This window comes from Lynx rufus, unplaced genomic scaffold (genome assembly GCF_022079265.1).
Source record: "Lynx rufus isolate CCGP_SWC_20201006 ecotype Redwood Valley unplaced genomic scaffold, mLynRuf1.p SCAF_21, whole genome shotgun sequence".
Classification (NCBI taxonomy): Eukaryota; Metazoa; Chordata; class Mammalia; order Carnivora; family Felidae; genus Lynx; species Lynx rufus.
Window position 1 is genome coordinate 22499494 of NW_025814836.1, and position 23408 is coordinate 22522901.

A 23408-nucleotide genomic window follows, 5' to 3' on the forward strand; every position below is an offset into this window, starting at 1 on the left:
CTACAGCGGGTTTCTCCTGACGTCGATCATGCCTGAGCTGGCCCGGCGCGGGTCCCGCCGGGGCTTGGGCGGGGGCCCAGGGTTCCAGGGCAGGCCCGCCTCACCCACGGGGGGCGCCCGCCCTCCCAGGGGCTCCTCGGCGCCGCCCTGCTCCTCACCGCACAGGCTGGAGCGCTTCCACGTCAGCGGCAGCGGGGCCCGGACCAAGTCCCGCGCCTCATCTCGGGAGCGGGGGGCCCCCCTCAGGGAGGGACTGCTGCCAGAGAAGCTCGGGCACGGGGCGCAGCTCCTCTTCGTTCCCGGGAGCCGGTCTGCTCTCCAGGCACAGGGCCCTCTTCTCCCCACCTGTCACCGAGACCAACGACACTCGTCAGAAACGGAGGCCTCAGCTCCCCTGTGGGAGATGCCCGCCGAAGAGCGGAGGTTAGAGGGGTTCCCAAGCCTTCCCGGAGGCCGGCCCAAACCGGGTCAGGTGAGCCTCACCCCTGCTCTGGCCCGCCGCACTCAGGCTACTGAGCTTCTGTTTCAGTTCCTGGTTCATCCACAGGTGGCGGCCCAGCTCCTTCTCCAGCGCTTGGATCCTGGTCTCATACTGCCTCCTGCTGTCCGCTAGCCCCTCCCCGAGGTGATCTAGACGGGAGGGGACACGGAGGAAGGCCGGGAGGGGCGGGCGGAGGAGGAAGGAGGGGAGGGGCCGAGGAAGGCGGGGAGGGGCCGCGGGCGGGGAGAGGGGCCTCACCTCGGCTCTGCTGGAGGAGAAGCTGCATGTTCTGCTCGTGCTCCTTCTGCTGCAGGGTCAGCTGGCGGTCCATCTCCAGGCGCTGGCGCTCCAGGGCCACCTCCAGCCAGTAGACCAGCCTCTGCTGCTCCTCCAGCTGCATCTCCAGCTCGGAGAAGGCGATCTGCTGCTGGTGCTGCTCCTCTCGGAGCGTCACGACCTGTCCCAAGACCCAGCCGGGCTCAGCCCCCAGCGCGGACCATCCCCGACCGGCGGCAGGTACTCAGGTACTCGGCAAACTTGTAGCTACCACCCCCCACGGGCGGACGTCACTAAGGAATCACCAGGGTGTCCCGCTGAGCCAAGACCTGGCCTCCCACACCTTCTCAACGGTGTTCTAGGCAGGGATTTCCAAATGACAAGAGTCAGCTGTCAAGAGGAAGCTTACTTCCTACCCCTGCCTCAAGCTCCTTCCGAGGCCCAGGCTCCTAAGCCCGCGGGCAGAGCCTTGCTGAGGCCCAGCTTCTCAAGCTCCGCACTACTGACATTTCAGGCAGGGAGTCTGTGGTGGTGGGGACCTGTCCTGCCTGCTGTAGGGTCAGCAGCATCCCTGGTCTCTACCCTCATGGCTGTGAGGACCGGAAGCATCTCCAGACTCGGCCAGATGTCCCCTGGGGGAAAACCATCCCTGCCGAGAACCACCGATCTGGGTGCACTGAAGGGGCCAGGAGGCCGGAAAGTGGGGGGAGAGGAGACCGGGTCTTCGTTTCACTAAGAAAGTTAGGGTTTAAGGAGGAGAGTCTGAGGCAGCCCGGGAGACTGGAGCTGGCCCTGATTCTGTCCCCGCATCTGGGAGGAAACAGACCCCCGTCTGGAGCTGCCAGCAGACCCCTCCCCCACACAAGTACCAGACGGAGGTGGCGGAGGGCCCGGGAGCCGGTGACCCACCTTGTCAAAATACTTGCAGAGCAGGGCTCTGGTCTCCGAGGACGAGAGGTAGCTGAGCTTGGCCATGAGGTTCATCTCACACTGGGACAGCAAGGAGGCCGAGGCCCGCAGCACCCGCTGGCGGCACGTGATGGCCTCATTCTTGTATTCGATGGCAGCATCCAGGGCCTCGATGGCCTCGTCCAGCTGGAACAGCGTCCGCTCCTCCTGCGGGACACGGGCGGGCGTGGAAGGGGAGGCCCGGGTGCCCACACCACGCACACCCACTCCCCGGATGGCAGCCCTGGGCAGACGTCACCAGCACCCAGCCATGAGGGAGATGCTCTGTCGCCTCATCCTGAGCTCACAGCACATCCAAAGTGTCCCTGACTGGTATGGCAGGGACAGGAAGCTTCCGTCACAGCGCCGACCCCGGGGGAGGCCAGGCTCTGCTGACGGGCTGCTCTCTGGTGTATCGCCTGTCACGTGATCTACAGAAGCACAGAGCACCCTACGCCAAACGGAAGATACGGCGGGTCTGCTACGGGCACCAGAGGGGCCACCGGGGTGAGTTTATTGCAACAAGGCTCTCTCTGCTGCTCAGGGACTGGCCACGAGGCGCGGGGACGTGCTGCCACCGCTCATTCCCACACAGGGAGCCGAGACGCGGACGCGCGGGCTGACACGGCTCAGGACACAGAGCGCCCCCAGGGTCCAGCCGGGCAGGAACCGCGAGGGCCAAATCCATGCGTCCCTGCTGCGGGGGCCGCAGCGGGAGGAAGGGCCAGGACAGCACGCCCGCTGCGGCCACCCCACGCCCTGGGTCTCACTCGCAGGGAAAGCGTGTCAGGGAGCAGCAGGGCCCGGCCCTAGGCCAGGCCGAGGCCAGGCAGGCTGCGGAGGTCCGGGCTGCGGGGCTCACCTCGGGCGACAGCAGGCTGCCCCTCCTCAGCTTGCCGTCGATGTCCAGGCGCTGCTTCAGCAGCGAGTCCTTCTCCTGGCGCAGGGCGTCGATCTCCCCGCGGAGCCGCTGCTGGCTCTGGGCGCTGCCCTGCCGCAGCTGCCCGCTCTTCTCCGACAGCTCCTTCTCCAGGTGCTCCAGCCGGCTGGACACTCGCACGATGTCCTCGCTGAGGGCCTGGGGGCGGCACCACTGGGGGTCAGGGAGGGGGCGGCCCCACCCTCGCAGAGGTCACAGAAGCGGCCCAGCCACGGGACGCTACGGAGGCTGCGGGCCTTTCCCTCAAGAGCCCTACGATCCGGGAGTACCGCCCGGCGGGAGGGCCCGGCTCTTGACTCTGCGGCGGCTCGGCCAGTGGGGCCAGCGGGACCAGAGCCTCGGAGGAGGGACCCCCGGAGACGGCCCCGAAGGATCCCAGCAAGCATGGGAAAAGGCACTCCTGGCAGAAAGGGGGTAGCACTGGACAATCCAGCAGCACCCTGAACCCTGCTGGACTTCAGAGCACTCTCGACCCCCGCGGGCACTGAGTCCGAGCACCTGCTCCGGGCCCGGGCTCTGGGCTCTGGGTCTGACGTCCCCCCTTTCCCACCATCCTGGCACCACTGTGATTCCACCGGCCGAAGAGGGCACTGGCTCAGAACCTCCTTACTCAAGAGGAAGCAGTGACGCAGGGGGGACAGAATACCGCGCAGCGGGGAGGCCGCCGTCTGCCCAGGTCCGTCGGCCTCCAGCGCCTGTGAGGCCTGCGTCTCCTTGGTCATCCCCCTTTCCACACCTGCTGTTCCTTGTTGGCCCGCACGGCCCCCAGCAAGTGCAGAGGGCGAAATGAAGGGGACGGAGCCTCACGTGGCTGGAACTTGCCCGGCAGGGGCATCACCCGGAAGAGCCTCCCCCGGCAGGGCTGTCACCGGGAGGGACCTCCACGGGAGGGGGCCACCCGATGGCATCTCACCTGGCAGGACCTCAGCCAGCACAAACCCCGCTGGCGGGGCCTCACCTGACTGGACCGCAGGCGCTTGCTCTCCAGCCCCGTCTTCTCCTGCATCAGGGCCTCCTTCTTGGCCAGGATGGCCTCCCGCTTGTGGAGCTCCTCCCCCAGCTCCTCCAGTGCCCGCCGCTGCTGCAGGACCTTTTCCATCTCCTGGTCCAGCCACTTCTTCTGCTCCTCGATCTTCTGACGGGGGTGGCGGAGGGAACTCAGCTCTCACCCCTGGCCCCACGGGCCACCGCCCGGGGTCAGTGGGGGAGAAGGGTGCGCCCCCCCTCCCATCCCCCACCTCCGCCGCGCCCCAGGGGGACCGAGGCAGCCGACCGGGGGCTCCGGGGACGCCGGCCCGGCCCGGCCCACCTGCTGCTGCTCCAGGCTGACCACAGAGCCGTTGCTGCCGCTGCGCCGCTTCCTCTGGAACGCCGCGATCTCTTCCGTCTTGATCTTCAGGATCTTTTGCTGCTGCTCGTGCCGCCGCTCCAGCTCCTGGGGACGCGCCCGGCGAGCAGCTCAGGGGCAGGGTCCCAGGGGGGCGGGGCGGCCGCGTCTCCCCAGAGCCCCTCCGGAGATGGCCTCGCCACCCACGTCTCCCTGGGACTGGGCTCCTGCGGGCCGCCGGCCGCGGGCACGGCTCACCTCCTGAGTCCCGCCCGCCTCGCGTGCCCTCGGGCTCTCCTCGTTCTCAGGGGCGAGGACAAACTCAGGGAGGCCGAGCCGCCAGCTCGGGAGGTCCCGCGGTCCCCAGGCGCCCCCGACCCGACCCGACCTTGACACGGTGCTGCCGCTTGTTCATCTCGGTCTCCAGGCGCCGCTTCTGCTCCGTCTCCTCGCGAAGCCGCCTCTGCAGCTGCCCCTGCTGCTGTCGCATGAGCTGCACGTGCCTCTCGAGCTCCTGCAGCCGCTTCTCGCTCTGGGCCGACAGCGACGCCAGCCGCTCGGTCGCCTGCTTCTTTTCCTTCAGCACCTGGACCGACACAGCCTCGGCTGGGCCACCACGAGATGGCACCACCCCCGACACTCAACCAGGATAGGCAGGACCGAAGGACGATGGACGGAGAGAGGGACGGACGGAAGGGAAAACAGGCCAGTGGGTAACGGACTAAAGACAGCAAAAGATGGTGGCTACCAGGACATTTTCTCTGTACGAGGCACACATCACGTGCTCTGTGGGTATCAAATGATCCCAACAATCCTATGGAAAAAATAGGATTATCATTATCCCTACTTCGCAGACTAGGAAACTGAGGCACAGAGAGCTCAGGAAACTTGACCGAGGGCACACGGCTACTAAATGGCAGGGCTGGGATTCAAACCCAAGCAGACAGGCTCCAGAGCCCGTGCTCTTGACCATTCTACTGAACTGTCTCTTGGACAGCTGAGCTGAGGAAGGGAGACGGGAAGGGAGGGGGGGAAGACGGATGGACAGACAGCTATAAAGTCTGGTGGATGGAAGGGTGGGTGGACAGATGGACGGGATCATACAAGGGTGAAAAACAGGGTGGGGGCGCCTGGGTGGCTCAGTCGGTTGAGCATCTGACTTCAACTCAGGTGATGATCTCACGGTTCGGGAGTTTGAGCCCTGTGTCAGGCTTTGCACTGACTGCACACAGCCTGCTTTAGTTTCTCTGCCTCCCTCTCTCTCTGCCCCTCCCTGCTGGCACATGCTCTCTCAAAAATAAACATTTAAAAAACTAAAATAAAACACGATAAAATGCAGACTGCTGGAGGAGTTCCCTTGTCCAAAATCCAGTCCACAGCCTCTGAAAGATCATGAATATGAATAAAAGCTCCAGCCATGTGAGCGGGCTGGTTCATGGCTGGAGCGCTGAAATGAAAGCTGAGAGAGTTGTAGGAGGCCGCTAATCTCACCTCATCTCATGGATGCAACTAGAAAACACATGGGAGCAAACAACCCAGAAAACAACCAGAAGACAGGCAGAACAAACCAAACTAAATGAAGAGAAGACACCCGTGGAAGAGGGTGGGAAGGGCGGAGACATGGTGGGAGCTAGGTGGACCACAGGACCGTCCTTGGGAAAGGGGGACACCAAGGAAGCGGAGAAGGGACAGAAACAGACCCTCACACCAGGGAGCCTGCCCGGGGAAGACCAATCACCCTAACATTTGGCTTTGAAAACCAGAGGGGCCAAATTTTGAGAGTTCTTAAAAGTAGTGGGACTTAAAGCATGGAACTTCAGGAGTGCCTGGGTGGCTCAGTCAGTTAAGCATCCAACTCCTGATTTCGGCTCAGGTCGTGATCTCAGTCATGAGACCGAGTCCTGTGTAAGGCTCTGTGCTAAGCATGGAGCCTGCTTAAGATTCCCTCTCTCCCCCCTCTGCCCCTCCTGCTTCACGCACATTCTCTCTCTCTCAAAAAAAAAAAAGCAAAATAAAAAAAAATTAGAACTTTAAAACTCAGCGGGCTCAGGTCTGGGAGAACCCAAGGGCCACAGGAAGTGGAGTCCCACCCTTAAAGAGACAGCACAACACACAGGCATGGAGATACAGACAGAAGCAGGAGTTTGAAAAATGCCCAGGGCATATGGAGGGAGAGTCATTTACTAATCTGGAGGGACAGACATCACTGAGGGACTCCTCCAGGAACAGAGGACTTGGCAGGTGCCATTTCCACGCTCTGCCCCCCCAGCATCAACACACAGCCCCTCGTGGGGGCCAGCGCGACACCAACACTCACTGCCTAACTTACACTGAGCCTCATCCCACGGCGCTCCAGCAGATCTGCCCCTGCAGCCAGACCTGCCTCGGTCCCAGCAAGACAGGACTCCTCCCCCAGAAGGCGGGCGCAAGCCTTGCAGACACCACGCACCCCACACTTTACAGATCCACCTCCTCCACCCCCGTGGCGGGTCCTGGACATAGTAGCAGGAGGTCCCCTCTCACAAGAGGACAGCTCACAAACCTCGTTAAAACTGGATGCCCTGCCCCTGTGCACGTTGCAGACCCGTCCGCTCTAATATGCTCTGGGCCAGAGCCCATCCAACCCAGGCCACAGCCTGGCAGTGTGGAAGCAGCCCCCACAGAGGCCGGCACTACTCCAAAGTGGCTCCTGCCCCAGAGAGATGGGAAGACAACCACACTAGTCTGACTGCGGCGCCAGCAGTGGGCTGGGGGCAGACAGCTGGTCTTGCTGGAGGCCGTGCGCATCCACAAAAGCTTCTCGGGAAAACACAGGGAAAGGGCCCTGCAGTTCGGTGCTTCCACGGCTCTGGCAAATCCCTGATCTGACTCAACTCAAGCCCGGCGTGGCCCCAGACTGGCCCACTAACGGCACAGGGACCAAACTCTGCCCACAGCAGACAAAGAGAGCCCCTGCAGACCACTGGACGGATGGCAAAAGTGGCCACAACAGTCAGGTGCACACGATGCACATGTGAGATATGTGTGAAGCATCAGGTTCTGGTGAACAGGGGACACTGCACTACAGGACCTCTTCCTCATGAGGCCACACTTTCAAGAGCAGAAGATGTAGCTGACTTTCCTAACACACAAAACCCGACCCAGAGTTAGACAAAATGAGGAGACAGAGGGATATGTCCCAGATGAAAGGACAGGACAAAATCACAGCAAGAGGCCGACACAAAACAGAAATAAGTAATATGCCTGATAGAGGATTTAAAGTAACAGTCATAAAGATACTCACTGGACTTGAGAAAAGAGTGGGGGACATCAGTGAGACCCTGAACAAAGAGACAGAAAACATAAAAAGAGAACCAACGAGAAATGAAGAACACAATAAATGAAACTAAAAAGACACTAGGGGGAATAAATAGCAGACTAGAAGAAGCAGAAGAATGGATGAGGGCAGAGTAATGGAAAGTAATCAAGCTGAGCAGGTGAGAGAAAAAAATTATGCAAAATGAAAACAGATTTAGGGAACTCAGCGACTCCATCAAGTGTAATAACATTGGCATTATAAGGATCCCAGAAAGAAAAGAGAGAAAGGGCAGAAAATTTATTTCAAGACATGATACCTGAAAACTTCCTGAAGCTGGGAAAGAAAACAGATATCCAGATCTAGAGGCACAGAAATCGCCCCATAAAATCAACTCAAGGAGGCCCACGCCAAGACACTGAGTAATTAAAATGGCAAAAAGTAGTGATGGAGGATTTTAAAAGCATCAGGAGAAAACAGTTACATACAAGAGAAACCCCATGAGACCATCAGCTGATTTTTCAGCAGAAACTTTGCAGGCCAGAAGGGAATGGCATTCACGGCACTGAAAGGAAAAGGCTGCAGCCAAGAATAATCTACCCCGTAACACCATCATTCAGAATAGGAGGAGAGAGAAAGAATTTCCCAAACAAAAGCTAAAGGAGTTCACAACCACTAAACCAATTCTGCAAGAAATGTTAAATGGGACTCTTTCAGTGGAAAGAAAAGATCATAAGTAAGAGTAAGAAAAGTAGGAAGCATGAAAGAAGTAAAATACGTATATCTGTAAAAATCAGTCAGGGGACTCACAAAGTAAAAGGTTATAGAGTACTACATCATAAATCCTACAATGTGGTGGGGAGAGGAGTAAAGAATGGGTTCCAACTTAACCGACCATCAACTTAATATAGACTGCTATTTGTAGAAGATGTTAGATACAAACCTAACAGTAACCACAAATCAAATACCAGGAATAGATACGCAAAAAATAAAGAGGAACAAATTCAAGTATATCACTAAAGAAAGCCAGCAAACTGGGAAGAAAAGAGCAAAAGAATAAAGAAACTGAGAGGAACTATAAAAAACAATAAAATGGCAATAAATACATACCTATCAAAAATTACTTTGAATGTAAATGGACTAAATGCTCCAATCAAAAGACACAGTATCGGGGCACCTGGATGGTTCAGTTGGTTAAGTACTCGACTTCAGCTGAAGTCATAATCTCATGGTTCATGAGTTCAAGCCCCGCATCAGGCTCTCTGCTGTCAGTGCAGAGCCCGTTTCGGATCCTCTGTCCCCCCCCCCCCCCCCCCCCCCGCCGCTCTCCCTTCCTCTCTCTCAAAAATAAGAAAACATTAAAAAAAAAAAAAAAAGACACAGTGTGACATGGATTAAAGAGACAAGACCCACTATATACTGCCTAAGAGAGACTTATTTCAGACCTAAAGACACCTGCATATTGAAAGTGAGGGGATGGTGGGATGCCTGGGTGGCTCAGTCATTTGAGTGTCCAACCCTTAGTTTCGGTTCAGGTCATGGTCTTATGGTTCATGGGTTTGAGCCGCACATTGGGATCCAATCTGTCATCGCAAAGCCTGCTTGGGATTCTCTCTCTCTCCCTCTCTGCCCCTCCCCTGATCATGCTCGCTCTCGCTCTCTCTCTCAAAATAAATAAATTAATAAAAAAGTGAGGGGATGGAGAAACATCTATTATGTAAATGGATGTGAAAAAAAAGCTGGGGTAGTAATCTATTCTATCAGACAATATAGACTTTAAAACAAAGATTGTAACAAGAACAAGGAAGGACATTATGTAGTCATTAAGGGAACAATCCAACAAGATAGAACAATCGTAAATATTTATGCACCCAACACGGAAGCACCCAACACATAAAGCAGTTAATAACAAACAAAAAGTAATTAATTAATAGTAATACAATAATAATAGGGGACTTTAACACCCCACTTACATTCATGGACAGATCATCCGAACAGAAAATCAACAAGGAAACAGTGGCTTTGAATGACACACTGGACCAGATGGACTTAACAGATATATTCAAAACATTTCATCCTAAAACAGAATACACATTCTTTTCAAGTGCACATGGAACATTCTCCAGAACAGATCACACATTAGGCCACAGAACCAGTCTCAACAAATTCCAAAAGATCAAAGTCCTACCATGCATCTTTTCTGACCATAACTAAAAATCAACCACAAGAAAAAATCTGGAAAGAACACAAATACATGGAGGTTAAATATACTACTAAACAATGAATGAGCCAACCAAGAAATCAACAACATATATGGAGACAAATGAAAATGAAAACACAATGGCCCAAACCTTTGGGATGCCACAAAAGCTGTTCTGAGAGGGAAGTTTATGGCAACACAGGCCTACCTCAAAAAGAAAAAAATCTCACATCAACAATCTAACCTTATACCTAAAGGAGCAAGAAAGAGAACAGACAAAATCCAAAACCAACAGAAGGAAGGAAATAATAAAGATTAGAGCAGAAATAAAAGAGACTAAAAAAAATAGAACAGATCAATGAAACCAGGAGCTGGTTCCTCGGAAAGATCGACAAAATTGATAAACCTTTAGCCAAACCTATCAAAAATAAAGCAGGGGAGGGGCTCAAAATCAGAAATGAAAGAAGAAAAATAACAAGTGACACCACAGAAATTATACAAAGGATGGTAAAGAGAATATTAAGAAACATGATACATCAGCAAATTGAACAACCTAGAAGAAACGGATAAATTTCTAGACACATAACCTACCAAAACTAATCACCAAGAAATAAAATTAGAACAGACTGATTACCAGCAATGGAATTGAATTGGTAATTAAAAAAAAAAAAACAAAAAAACTCCCAGCAAACAAAAGTCCAGGATCAGATGGCTTCACAGGAGAATTCTACCAAACATTTAAAGACGAGTGATACCTATTGTTCTCAAACTATTCCAAAAAATAGAGGAAGGAAAGCCTCCAAATCCGTTCTGAGGCCAGCATTACCCTGAAAACAAAACGAGTCAAAGACATGACCAAGAAAAGAGAACTACATGCCAATATCTCTGATGAGCATAGATAGAAAAACCCTCAACAAAGTACTAGCAAACCAAACCCAACAATATATTTAAAAAATTATTCACCATGATGAGGTAGGATTTACTCCTGAGGTGCAAGGGGGGTGGTTCAACAGTCACAAATCAATGTGACATATTACATCAATAAGAGAAAACAACCACACGATCGTTTCAATAGATGCAGAAAAAGCATTGGACAAAGTACAACATCTATTTATGATAAAAATCCTCTACAAAGTAGGTTTAGAGAGAACATACCTCATCATAATAAAGGCCATATATGAAAAACCCACAGCTAACATCATGCTTAATGATGAAAAACTGAGAGCTTTTCCCCTATGGTCAGTAATAAGGAAAGTATGTCCACTCTCATCACTTTTATTCCACATAGTACTAGAAGTCCTAGCCACTGCGAGCAGACCAGAAATAAAAGGCACCCAAGTTGGTAAAGGAAAAAGGAAAACTCCTATATGCAGATAACATGATACTATATATAGAAAACCCTAAAAATTCCACCAAAACACTACTAGAACTGATAAATTAATTCAGTAAGGTCACAGGATACAAAGTTATACAAAAATCCGTTGCATTTCTATACACTAATGATGAAGCAGCAGAAAGAGAAATTAAGAAAACCCTTTCGTTTACAACTGCACCAAATAATAATAAAATATGTAGGAATAAACTTATTCAAAGAGGAGAAAGACCTATACTCTGAAAACTATAAATCACTGACGAAAGAAACTGAAGATAACATAAACCAATGCAAAGACATTCCACGCTCATTGATTGGAAGAACAAATATTATTAAAATGTCTATACTGGGGCGCCTGGGTGGCGCAGTCGGTTAAGCGTCCGACTTCAGCCAGGTCACGATCTCGCGGTCCGTGAGTTCGAGCCCCGCGTCGGGCTCTGGGCTGATGGCTCGGAGCCTGGAGCCTGTTTCCGATTCTGTGTCTCCCTCTCTCTCTGCCCCTCCCCCGTTCATGCTCTGTCTCTCTCTGTCCCAAAAATAAATAAACGTTGAAAAAAAAATAAAAAAAATAAATAAATAAAATGTCTATACTACCCAAAGCAACCTACAGATTTAATATAATCCCTACCAAAATACCAATGAATTTTTCACAGAGCTAGAACAAACAATCCTAAAATTTGTATGGAACCATGAAAGACCCCAAATAGCCAAAGCAATCTTGAAAATGAAAAACAAAGCTGTGGGTATCACAACTCCAGATTTCATGTTACATTACAAAGCTGTAGTGATCAAAACAGTATGGTACTAGCACAAAGATAGATACATAGATCAATAAAACAGAATAGAAAGCTCAGAAATAAATCCACACTTATGTGGTCAATGTTTAACAAAGGAGGCAAGAATATACAATGGGGAAAATAGTTTCTTCAACAAATGGTGCTGGGAAAACTGGACCGCCACATGCAAAAGAATGAACCTGGGCCACTTTCTTACACCATCCACAAAAATAAACTCAAAATGGATTAAGGACCTAAATGTGAGACCTGAAACCATAAAAGTCCTAGAAGAGCACACAGGCAGTAACATCTCTGACATCAACTTCTTTCTAGATAGATCCCCTGAGGCAAGGAAAACAAGCAAAAATAAACTATTGGGATTTCATAAAAATAAAAAGCTTGTGCAAAACAAACAGTAAATAAAACTAAAAGGCAACCTACGGAATGGGAGAAGATATTTGCAAATGACATTTACAATAAAGAGTTAGCATCCAAAATATATGAAGAACTTACCCAACTCAACACCAAAAAATACTCCCATCAAAAATGGGCAGAAGACATGAACAAACATTTCTCCAAAGAAAACAGGCAGACGGTCAACACACACACGAAAAGATGCTCAACATGACTCATCATCAGGGAAATACAAATCAAAACCACAATGAGGTATCACCTCACACCTGTCAGAATGGCTAGATGTAAAAAGACAAGAAATAAGTGTTGGTGAGGATGGGGGGGGGGGGGAGGAACCCTCATGCACTGATGGTGGGAATGCTAATTGGTGCAGCCACTGTGGAAAACAGTATGGAGGTTCCTCAAAAAATTAAAAACAGAATTACCATATGATCCAGTAATCACACTACTAGGCATTTACCCAAAGAAAATGAAAACACTAGTTTGAAAGGATATAAGCACCTTATGTTTACTACAGCGTAATTTACAATAGCCAAGATATGGAAGCAACCCAAGTGTCCATCGATAGATGAAGGGATAAAGATGTGGCGTATATGTACAATGGAATATTACTCAGCCATATAAAAGGGATGAGATCTCGCCATCTGCAACAACATGGATGGACCTGGAGGGTTTCATGCTAAGTGAAATATGAGAAACGCAAATACTGTGTGATTTTGCTTATATGTGGAATATAGAGAACAAGAAGCACAAACAGACCCATAAATACAGAGGACAAACTCATGGTGGCCAGAGGGGAGGGGGAGGCGGCACAGGTGAAGGCGAGTGGGAGGTACAGGCTTCCAGTTATGGAATGAATAACTCATGGGGCAAGACACAGCATAGGGGATAAAGTCAATGGGATTGTAACAACGTTGTGTGGTGACCGATGGTAGCTACACTTGCCGTGAGCACACCGTAAGTACACACTTGGTGCATCACTATGTTGTACACCTGAAACTAATGTAATATGTCAACTATACTTCAAAAAACAAAAAAAAACAAAACAAAACAACCCAGCAGACTATAGTAGTAACAGATAAAACCACTCTGGCTGGGTGGACTAAAGTACTCCCCCAGGCTTTCATACAGTTGAGCGATCAACCAGTAGGGCCCGTGCCCCATATGCCAGACTGGGGCCTCTTGCCAAGGCACCCAATCCCGTCGAGGTATGGAAGTCATGGGAAACAGCCACTGTCTCAACTCTCACCATGGAGCCATGTGCTGTGCTGCTGAGACCACCAAGCCCCACCACGCCTGGGAAAGGGATGGTCTACCAGAACTTGCCTGGGGTGTCCCATCTGGATGGGTGAGTTACTTCGAGGGAACTCCTCGGTCTCCACTGGGATCCTGTTGTCCTGCTACAAGCCCGACCTGGTGAAACGCACTAGACGCGGAATGGTAAATGTGCCACTGGGAGAGGGAAGAAGGTGGGAGTCCTGGTTGGGCACATCCCCCAGTCCATCTCTCCACGCCTGGCAGTGCTGCCTCCCCCGGCCAACATGTACGGTACGCACACCCAGGTCAATATCCTAAAGCTGCGAACTTCCCTCTCCTCAAGGCCAGGCGGACATTGTTTTCCAACAGTACGATCGTTTGGCCGCCATCTTGGTTCCCTCCACTGGGCTGGAGGACAGTATAGCACACATAGAAGCCCTTACTAAATTCATCTAGCAAGCTTAAATGACAGCCAAAGAAGCCTGTCCTCAACACTGAAAGGTCTCTGATGAGAACAGCTATCCTCCAAAATAGAATGGCCTCGGACATTACTGTCCTACAAGGAGGCCCCTGTGCCATTATCCAAACACAATGTTGTGTGTTCGGCTAACGTGTGATCCTTGTTGAATCTAGTTGACCCATGAGCTGGGTGGACCCAGGTGATCAGAGGCTCCTCACTCCCTCCCCTGTCCTTGGAACGTGGGCTCTGCTCGCCTTTCCCACTCCCCGAGGCGGCTCTAAGGACACGACCTCGAGAGAGTGATGTGGCGCTGAGAACGCTGCATGTACACACGACTGAACGCAGTTCAGGGAGCCTCACAAACTTTTAAGATGTGGTGCGCGGGTGCGGGGATCCACTCACCTTGCTGCCGCCAAGACCAGACTGGGACGCAAGCTCCCTTGCTTAGGAAACCTTTCTACCTGGGGTGGCTGCCTCTTTCTTTGGTCTCTCCCTGCCCTCTGCACACAGGGACCCGTTTCAGGTTACACCCGGGAAGCTCCGGAGGGGGTTACCAACCAACAGCGTGACAGACAGATGTTCGAGTCAGACAGACTGACGGCCCGAGGGGTAGACAGAGGAGACGGGACGGAGAGAGAAGTGGCCGGGGGGGGGGGTGGGGGGGTGGGGGGAGGCGGGCTGCATGAGGAAGGGGTAGCTTGCTTTCGATGCCCACCCTTCCCCCTTCACTGGGCCGCAGGCGGCACTGGCCTCCCTGCCTCTGCTGTGTTTACAGCTGAGCCCCCCCCCACCGCTCAGCGCTGCTGACTTCTGTGTAACACCGGCCTCACCCTGGGAGTCGGAGGCCGTTCCCCAAGCCAGCCAGGGGCTGGGCCACGAGGGCCTGAGCGCCCACGGGTGCCGGTGGACCTGGTCCCGGGCCCCCAGCCACTGCCCCGGGATCCCCACACTGACCTGCACCTGGCTCTGGGCGACAGCGACCCTCTTGCGGAACTCGTGGAGCCGGGACCGCTCGCCGGCGTCCTGGGGCTCCCGGCCCTCCAGCTCCCGCAGCTGCCTCTGGCTCTCGCTCAGCTCCGCCCGCACCTGCTCCGCCTCCTGCTCCAGCTCCCGGATGTGCTGGCTGTGCTGCCGGTTCAGGGCCTGGGCCGCCTTGCCTGGAACAGAGAGCGGGGGCCTCATCAGCACAGGCAGAGCCTCTCCCCCAAGGGGCCCATCGCTCGGCCCCCCTGGGAGGGGTTCCAGACCTCCGTCAGCCATGGTCACCTGCGGGGGTTTTGCCAAGCCTCTGCACCGCTGGCACCGTGAGTGATTTACCATATTTTCCTTTAAGCCACTTACTTTTTCAGTTAAAATCAGCCTCATCCATAGCCATGACCCGCAGAAATTAGGGGTTAAACTGGCTTTATTCTTTTAAATGTTTGTTTTGGTGAGAAAGAGAGAGGGAGAACGCACGTGCATGTACGCAGGGGAGGGGCGGAGAGAGGGGGAGACAGAGAATCCCAAGCAGGCTCCGCGCTGCCAGCACAGAGCCTGACTCGGGACTCAAACTCACGAGACGTGAGATCGCGATCTGAGCCGAAGTCAAGAGTCGGAAGCTTCATCGACTGAGCCTCCCAGGCCACCCCTAAATTGGCTTTATTTTCACCTGACACCTGCTAACAAATACACAGGTTGGGCCTGCGTGTAATTAAGCCTCCAGAACTGACTTCCATTGGCGGGAAATCTGGCGAGCGGAGGGACGAGTTAAATAACACCACAAGGAAGCCAATGGGCAAGTCCTGAACACGAGGGGTTTGGGACAGTCTACAGGACTGTGAGGAGACAGGAGAAGGGACGCTTTAGAGGCCTCGCGAGCACGGTGTGGGACATGTGTGGAGCTGGGTGCCAGCAAATCGGCTGTCCACGGGCTCTGCCAAAGACCTGAGGGCACAGGCTTGTGCTCTGGGCGTGGGGGGGACGTGGAGCTTCGTTAGACGTGCTCATGGCACGTCGGTTAAAGTGTCCAAAAAGAGGCAAACTGAACGATGTGGGGGTGAGATGACAAGATGCCTGGGATTTGCTTCAAAACACCTCAGCGAAGGCAAAAGAGACAAAGGAAAGGGATGTATGGGAGAAGCTCGTGATGCTAAATCCGGGTGACGGGCACACGGGGACCTGCTGTGCCAGCCTTCCTCCTCTTGTGTTTGAAATTCTTCATGATGCATTTTGTAAATGTTTATTTATTTTTGAGAGACAGACAGACAGACAGACACAGAATCCGAAGCAGGCTCCAGGCTCCGAGCTGTCAGCACAGAGCCCGATGTGGGGCTCGAACCCACGAACCGTGAGATCGTGACCTGAGCCGAAGTCGGACGCTCAACCGACTGAGCCACCCAGGCGGCCCTTCATAATGCATTTTGTAATAAATACACAACCCTTCAAATAAAAAGGCTCAGCTGCTTCTTTACATGTGTCACCAGTAGCGGACATAGCATGATTTGGGGCCATTGTTTGCACCCTAAGAGTAGGGGATCCTGTGCCCAGCAAGGTGCCTAACACGGCAGGCAACTGACAAATACAACTACCGCTACCACGAATAGGTATTGCTTTCTGAGAACCGGTCTTAGCGCTTCGGCTGAATGAAGTCCCTTCAACGGCCCAAAAAGCAGGTACAATTACTAGCCCCACTTTAGAGAGAAGGAAACAGAGCCACAGACGGGCTATTCTACTTGCTCAAGGTCACACAGCCCCAAGAGGCTGAGTCGGCTACCACACTAAGCCACCTGGTCCCCGCTCCTAACCACCCTCAGGCGGGCGGCCCGCCCGAAGGCCCACCGCCTCACCTGTGCGGACCAGCTCGCCAATGAGCTCCTCCTTCATGCGGATGTTGATGGCCAGCTCCCGGATCTTCTGTTGGGCTTGGGCCAGCCGCCGCTCAGAGGCCGTGGCAGCTGGGGTCCGGCGGGGGCCGCGCCAGGGCCTTGCTCCCACCGGCTACTGTAACAAGCCCGCCGTCAAGGCCACCACCCCAACGATCAGTGGGGCAGGCGGGGGAGGGGAGAGGCACGCCCCGGGCAGGGGCGGCGAGGCATGGCGTGTGGACCGTCTGGGACAGCCAGTCCAGGATCACGGAGGGGAGGGTCAGAGCCCTCTCTGCACCAGGCCCAGCTCACCTCTGGGCCCCGGGACGGCTGCACCCGGTTCTTCGGGGTGAAGCTCTGGGCCCTTCCCGGCACATGGACTTCCTGGGCGGGCCCCCACCCTCTGGCTCCACTTGTTGATCCCGTTCCTGGAAGACAGAAGCAGGACTCAGAGGAAGGAAGAGAGGCCCCTGTGGTCTTCTGTCCTCTCGGGGTCAATGGAGCCTCGGGGCGTCGGTCTGGCAGAACTGAGGCCAGGGGGCTGGGCTGTTGGGGGCACCGAAGGCCGCCGTGAAGGCCGAGAACCAGGAGGCCCGGGGCCCACCCTGTGGCGTACTCACCCCACCGGTTCCAAGCCCACAGTCCCCATCTGCTCTCCCCACCGGACGGGGCAACGGAGGTGAGGGCTCCCTGAGACCACAGTGGGGCCCTCCTCCAGCCCAGCCTGGCTCCCGAGGTGCTTCGGGTCAGGTGGGCAGCTGGTCCCACTCACCTGCGCAGGTGCGGGGGCCGCAGGGGCGGCTGCCCCTCCTCCTGCCCCTCCTCCTGCCCCTCCTCCTCCGAGGCAGCTGAAGAGCCGCTCCCCTGGCTGTCCGCCTCTGCCAGCAGCTGGGCCCCAGCCTCTCTGCCATTTGTCACCTGCCAGGGGAGGGCCAGGGTTTCAGGACAGAAAGCGCCCAGGGCACCGTCCATCAGCCGTTTTCCATCACTGATCTTTGCTCGTGCCTATGCCCGGCCCTGCCCGCCCTCCTCACAGCCCTGCCAATCCCAAGTGAGAGTAGGAGCTTCCTCCCAACCCCCCAGCGCCCCCTCCCCCGTGGCGCCCATAGCACCTGGGACCCCACGGATGACGGCTTGCCCTATCTTTGTATACAGCTCACCAGCAATGCCCTGCCAGAGTGGTGGATGTATAACAGACTCCGGTCAAACCCACACCCTCCCTCCCCGCAATGCCTTGGGCTTTTACAGCTGAGATGACCCAGAACTTTCAGGAAGACGCAGGACAGCCTTTGTCCAAAAGGTCCCAAGTGACTAGAAGGCCGGGCTCAGGGAGATTAGGGCTCATGGAAAAGTATACTTGCAAAGACAGAAGGGGTGGCCTCAGAGGTGATAAGCCCCCCATCTCTGGAGGTGTGCAAGCTTTCCATCCAGCGCCTGAAGCCCAACTCCCTCTGTAACGTCCTCACTTCAAAAATCTCCAGCCAGCCCAGGGATGCCCAGTGGTACCAGACCCTTCTGAGCGGCCCTACAGAGTCCCCCAAATTTTGGCCCTTTCTCTAGAAGCCCTGGAAAGGGGTATCTCACAGCTGGTCCCGGGAAAGGCCGGATACATTCGGCAGCACCGCCCTTCCCCTGCCCGAGCCCGTCCAACGCAAGACCCCCAGCCTCGCGGCCTCCTCACCTCTCCCCAGGTCTCAGGGCCAACTTCATCTCCAGGAAGGCAGACGGGGGGCACCATGCCCAGCATGTGGCTGTGGGCACCGCCGAGGGGGGCTGTGTGAGGCCGGGGCGCAAAGGAGCCGGCGGACAGGCCCTGTAGGAGCCCTGGGGCCCCCCAGCCAGGCCGCACCAGCTCTAGCCGCAGCCGAAGCTCCGCCATTTCCTGCTGCTGCTCCCGAAGCCGGTCGCTCTGGAAGACATGTTCCGGGTGCTGATGGGGGGTGCGGACGGGGAGGGTGCCGGGACGCTGGCAGGCAGAAGTGCGGGAAACTGAAGAAAGGGGCCACCCCACCCTCTCTCGGCTAAAACCGAGGAGGGCCAGATACCTCTGACCACTTGTTGCCCAAACGCACACACGCACACACGCACACGCACGCCAGTTGTTCAGGGTCAAGCTCTCACCCCACCCTGCTAGCTCCAGGTCAGTCCTCCACGTTCATGCCAGTCACTGCCGCCAGAGGGCGCCGGGAGCAATGCTGACCCAGTTGCCTTGGGACGACGGGGACCCGACCGACTGCCCCTCCAGTCCCACCTCTCATCCAGGGTCATGGCCATCAGGCACGACCACCCGCACCATTCTCTTCCTCACCTCCACGCTGTTGCTCAGTTGTGCCCCCTCCATCTCTTCCCGCCCTGGCTAACTCCCCCTTGTCCCCGGAAGCTCAGCTCGATTCCACCTTGAGGAAGCCTGCCCCCACCTGCAGTTTGTACTGCTCCATGGCGTCCTCCAGGGCCGCCAGAAAGTCTCGGTTCTCCTCCTCCAGCCGGGCCACCTGGCTCTGCAGGGCGAGCAACTGCAGTGCCCCATCTTCCTATGATAGGGGCAAGGAGAGAGGCTTCAGGGGCAGGAGCCGGCGGACAAGCCTGCCTGTCTCTGGGACACCCCGGCCCTCTCTCTGCCCTGCCAGGGCTTCCCCTAGTCCAGCTTGCTACTCTGCTGCAAGCCCTGCCTGCAATGGGGCTCCAGAGCGCACCCAGCCTGCGGTCCCCTCTGCAAGCTATTTGGGCCATCTCTTGGATTATGAATTATACTTTTATCAACAATAATAACGGCAGCACTATTATTGGGAACCCACTGAGGCTCCACTAGCGTGCTGCGCTGGGCACTCGGTACACCTTCGGCCCTTACAACAAGCCTAGGAGGTAGATACCCACGTTATCCCTGTTTCACAGACAGAGACCCTGAGACTCGGGAGGGTAAAGGACGCGGTCAAGGTCATCAGCATCGCCTCTGAATCCGGAATGCGCTGCGCTGATGGACAAGGGGCAGGGGCGCCGCTGGCCGTATGAAGACGGCTCCCTTCCCCGTTCCCTCCCTCCCCGGGGCCACACCTGGCCCTTGGCCACCTTCGGCCCGCCGGGCCCCTGCGTGGCCTGCTCCTCGGCGGAGGCGCTCTCGATGCCGCTGTCGGGCCCGGAGGCGGAGCTCAGGGCGCTGCGCTCCCCCTCGACGGCGCACAGCCAGTCGCGCACCTTGCGGGCGGCGGCGCCGGGCAGCCCCGGCTCGGCCTGCAGCTCGCGCAGGAGGCTGTAGGCGGCGTCGGTGCGGGCCCGGTAGCGCGCGCACTCGGCGCCCAGGCGGGCGGCGGCCGCGGCGGCGGCGGCGGCGGGGCCGGGGGCGCGCCGTCCGCGGTGGATGATGCGCGTCTCCGAGCGGTGGCGCGGGGGGCCGCGCGCGCCGGCCGCCGCCTCCTCGGGCGCGCGCTCGGCCTCGGGCCGCCAGTTGACCGCGGCGCGGTTGCGGATGTTCTGGGCGCGGCTGGCGTAGTTGAGGGTGTTGAGGGTCTCGTCGAAGTCGGAGGAGGAGGGGCTGACGCAGGCGATCATCACCGTCTTGGCGTTCCCGCCCAGCGAGTCTTTGAGGATCCTGAGGACGCCGGGCGGGGGCGCGTCAGGGGCGCCGGAGCGCCAGGACGCGCCCGGCCCCGGGACCCTGATTCGTCGCCCGGGGGGCCTCGGACCGGAAAGCCAGAGGGGCCCCATCCCCTCCTCGCCGCGCCTCCCGCCGCCCCCTGACCCCCAGCGGCCGGAGAGGGGCCCCTGCTCCCGTGGGCCGCAGGGCCCTCACCGGGTGATCTTGGAGTCCCGGTAGGGGATGTGGCTGCCGCGACGCTGGGGGTCGCCCAGGGCGCTGATGACGTTGCCCAGCGCCAGGAGGCTGCTGTTGATCTGGATGCTCTCCTTGAGCCGCTCGCCCGCGCCGCCCGTCTTGAGCACCCGCTCCGAGCCCGCCAGGTCCACGAAGTGGAACTTGGAGAGCAGCAGCTGGCCCGCAGGGGGTCGCGGCGGGCGGCCGGGGGCGCGCCCCCGCTGCTCCAGGGTCACCGTGAAGACGGTGTGTGAGCGGCTGGACAGGCGGTTGAGGTGTGTGGCGCCCGTGTGCCGCGCCGCGTTGCCCATCTCCAGGAGGCTCAGCACCTCGTCCAGGCCCTCCACGTCCACCTCCTTGACGCCACACAGCACTGAGGACACGCAAGGCTGTGAGCCCAGCGCAGGGGCAGCCCGGGCCTGGCCAGGAGGGCAGGCAGAGCAGGGCTAGCCCCTGCCAGCTCTTCCCGACTCAGATGCCCCTTCCCCATGCCTGACAGGCGGGGGTGGGGAGGGTCCTGCCCATCCCGGCTCGGGCCCCAGGGGCTCCCGCTTGCCCGCGCCCACCTTGCACTCTGGGTACAGAAGTATATACTGAACTCCGGGGAGACGGGAGAAAGGAAGGCAAAACGTTCCAGGGCTCGGGTTTCGCAGTCAGGAGGTAGCCCTCCCAGACAGGTGAGCCACCCCTCAGCAGGTGAAGCCGCGTCAAGCCACATGTCCCGCTCCCAGCCAGTGGAGGCCCCAGGAGCTCCTCACCAACGTTTCCGCGGTCATCTTCCCGCAGCTGGATGTCACGGCTGGCGGTGCCCACCTCCAGCAGATCTCGGAACTCCTCCTTATACACTTCCAGGTAGGACACGTGCACCAGACAGTCAAGCAGGTCATTTTCGTCGATAAGCTTGAAGGCTTCAGCCATGGCCCGCGGGATGATGCCCTGCTCGTCCTCGTGAAGGGAGGCTGGGGAGACACGGCAGAGCCTCCTGCCACCATGCCTCCGGCGGACATGGCTCGAGGCCCCAGGGCCCCAGCCAGCAGCTGGAGGGCAGGGCTCCAGCATGAGCGTAGCAGCGGAGGCCAGGATGGCTGGGTAGCCTGAGCCAGACCACGCTCCAGGAAGGTCAGGCAGAATTATGGAACTTCAGAGTTGGAAGCAACCTCTCAAGGTTCGGCCAACCCCTTTCATGAAGTAATAAGCATCCCCTCCACCACATCTCTGCTAGATCATCAGATACCGTTGGCTTGATTACTCCCCGGGTCAGGGAGCTCATTACTATAGTCTACGCTCAGTTAGCTAAAGGACCTCCTAAATTTATCCCAAGGAAGTAATAAGAGGGTGTTCAGAACAGCACTCTTCATAACTTCAAAAGAATGCAAACATCCTAAGAGTCCGTCCTAAGATCCAATAGGGGTCTGGTTAAATAAGTTAACTTATATACACAATGGAATGCCAAGCCACCATTAAAAAATCAGCTTGGAGGGGCGCCTGCGTGGCTCAGTCGGTTGAGTGTCCGACTTCAGCTCAGGTCATGATCTCTTGTGGGTTCGAGCCCCGCGTCGGGCTCTGTGCTGCCAGCTCGGAGCCTGGAGCCTGCTCCGTATTCTATGTCTCCCTCTCTCTCTGCCCCTCCCCAGCTCACACTCTGTCGCTCGCCCTCAAAAATAAACATTAAATTTTTTTTAATTAGCTTGAATATTTAACGATCTAGAGACATGTGGATGATATATTGTAAGAAAAAAAAACAGGATATAAAAGAACAGGTACAATATAATCCGTTTTTTAAAAGGTAAAATAATTTTCTCAGAGAAATTGGAACGGTATCCGGGCGAGTGATTTCTGGAAAGTACCAAATGCTCGTGTTTGTATTTTCCTAATTTTCTACGGCACACCTGTATGCGTTTGTAACCTAAGAGAGAGAACGTTTGTGCTACTTAACGTGGGGCAGTTCCTTCGACTGGCCCAAAGCATCCCTCCCAAACGAAAGCTCCAGGGCCTCACTGAACTGCCGGCCCCCTTGCCAGGCAGCAGCCAAACTCGGCTCTTCCAGAACAATCCCCCCTCCCACTACTCTGACTAGAACACGGGTCCCTGAGCCGTGTCAGCCATCCTGACGACCTCCAGAGACCAGCCGACTTGCCTCGCCCTTCCTCCCCCTGAGGTCCCCGGAGCCACGCAGTGTGACCCCATCTCTGTGGAGGTGCAAAAGGCTCCCCACGTCAAGGACTCTTCCTTCCCGTCCTGGTCAGCCTCCCGACACGGCCGCTCCCACCCGGGGCCGCAGGTCAGATTGGGAACCCGGCTCGCCTTCGACGGGGGTGTGGCAGCAGGAACGCAGGGGCAGGAGCTGGGGAGACTCCACAAGGGCACGGGGCCTCCCGCTGGGTCACTCACCCACACTGGCCTCCCCCATGGTGTACGTCTTCCCGGAGCCCGTCTGACCGTAGGCAAAGACCGTGGCGTTGAAGCCCTCAAAGAAAGCCTCGAGGAGGGGCTGCACGCAGGCCTGGTACACGGCCTCCTGCCCCGTGTCCTCATCCAGCACCACGTGGAAGCCAAAGTGGCGGTCTCGACCAAGGGTGACGCGGCTGTGCCCCGGCTCCACCCTCAGGCAGCTCTGGTGCCCGTGCAGCAGCTCCTTGGGCAGCAGCGGCCGGACCCTCAAGGCCACCCTCACCGGGGCCTCCTCGGCCCCCGGCAGCCTCTGGGCCTCCAGCCCCATGCTGGGGGAGGGCAGCTCCCGGTCCTGTAGAGAGAGGAAGAGGCCCCTGGCCATCAGCACCTGCAGGTGACCCGGAGCCAGATCCCGGGGCTCCCGACCTTGGGGACATGGAAGGGAGGGTGCCTGGTGTCCGAATACTGCGAGGGCCACGTGCGGTCCTACACGGTAACACTGCGTGGTTCCCGTCACTGGCCAAAGAAGGCCCCCAACTCCTCCGCTTGACTCCCAAGGGCTTCCGTGTTCCAGCCGCACCCCTCCCCGGTGACCCCATCTCCTAGAACACGCACGCTCC

The 23408-nt window shown here is 56.4% G+C and overlaps 1 protein-coding gene and 1 long non-coding RNA gene across 2 annotated transcripts; one reads left to right on the forward strand and one right to left on the reverse strand.

Annotated features, from left to right (window-relative positions):
* Window positions 1–23116, reverse strand: KIF7 (kinesin family member 7). Its single transcript, XM_047086707.1, is given in 20 exon segments — window positions 1–258; window positions 260–345; window positions 484–630; window positions 740–938; window positions 1667–1873; window positions 2568–2783; window positions 3604–3780; window positions 3955–4080; window positions 4361–4558; window positions 14701–14903; window positions 16572–16695; window positions 16697–16725; window positions 16902–17017; window positions 17362–17507; window positions 18271–18498; window positions 19007–19120; window positions 19656–20175; window positions 20377–20770; window positions 21156–21356; window positions 22789–23116. Coding segments are annotated over 20 exon segments (4017 nt in total).
* On the forward strand, window positions 174–1760 carry LOC124517316 (uncharacterized). The gene is made up of 3 exons (XR_006963416.1): window positions 174–472; window positions 548–625; window positions 795–1760. It is a non-coding gene; the product is annotated as an uncharacterized LOC124517316 (long non-coding RNA).
* Window positions 23117–23408: the final 292 nt, after the last annotated feature.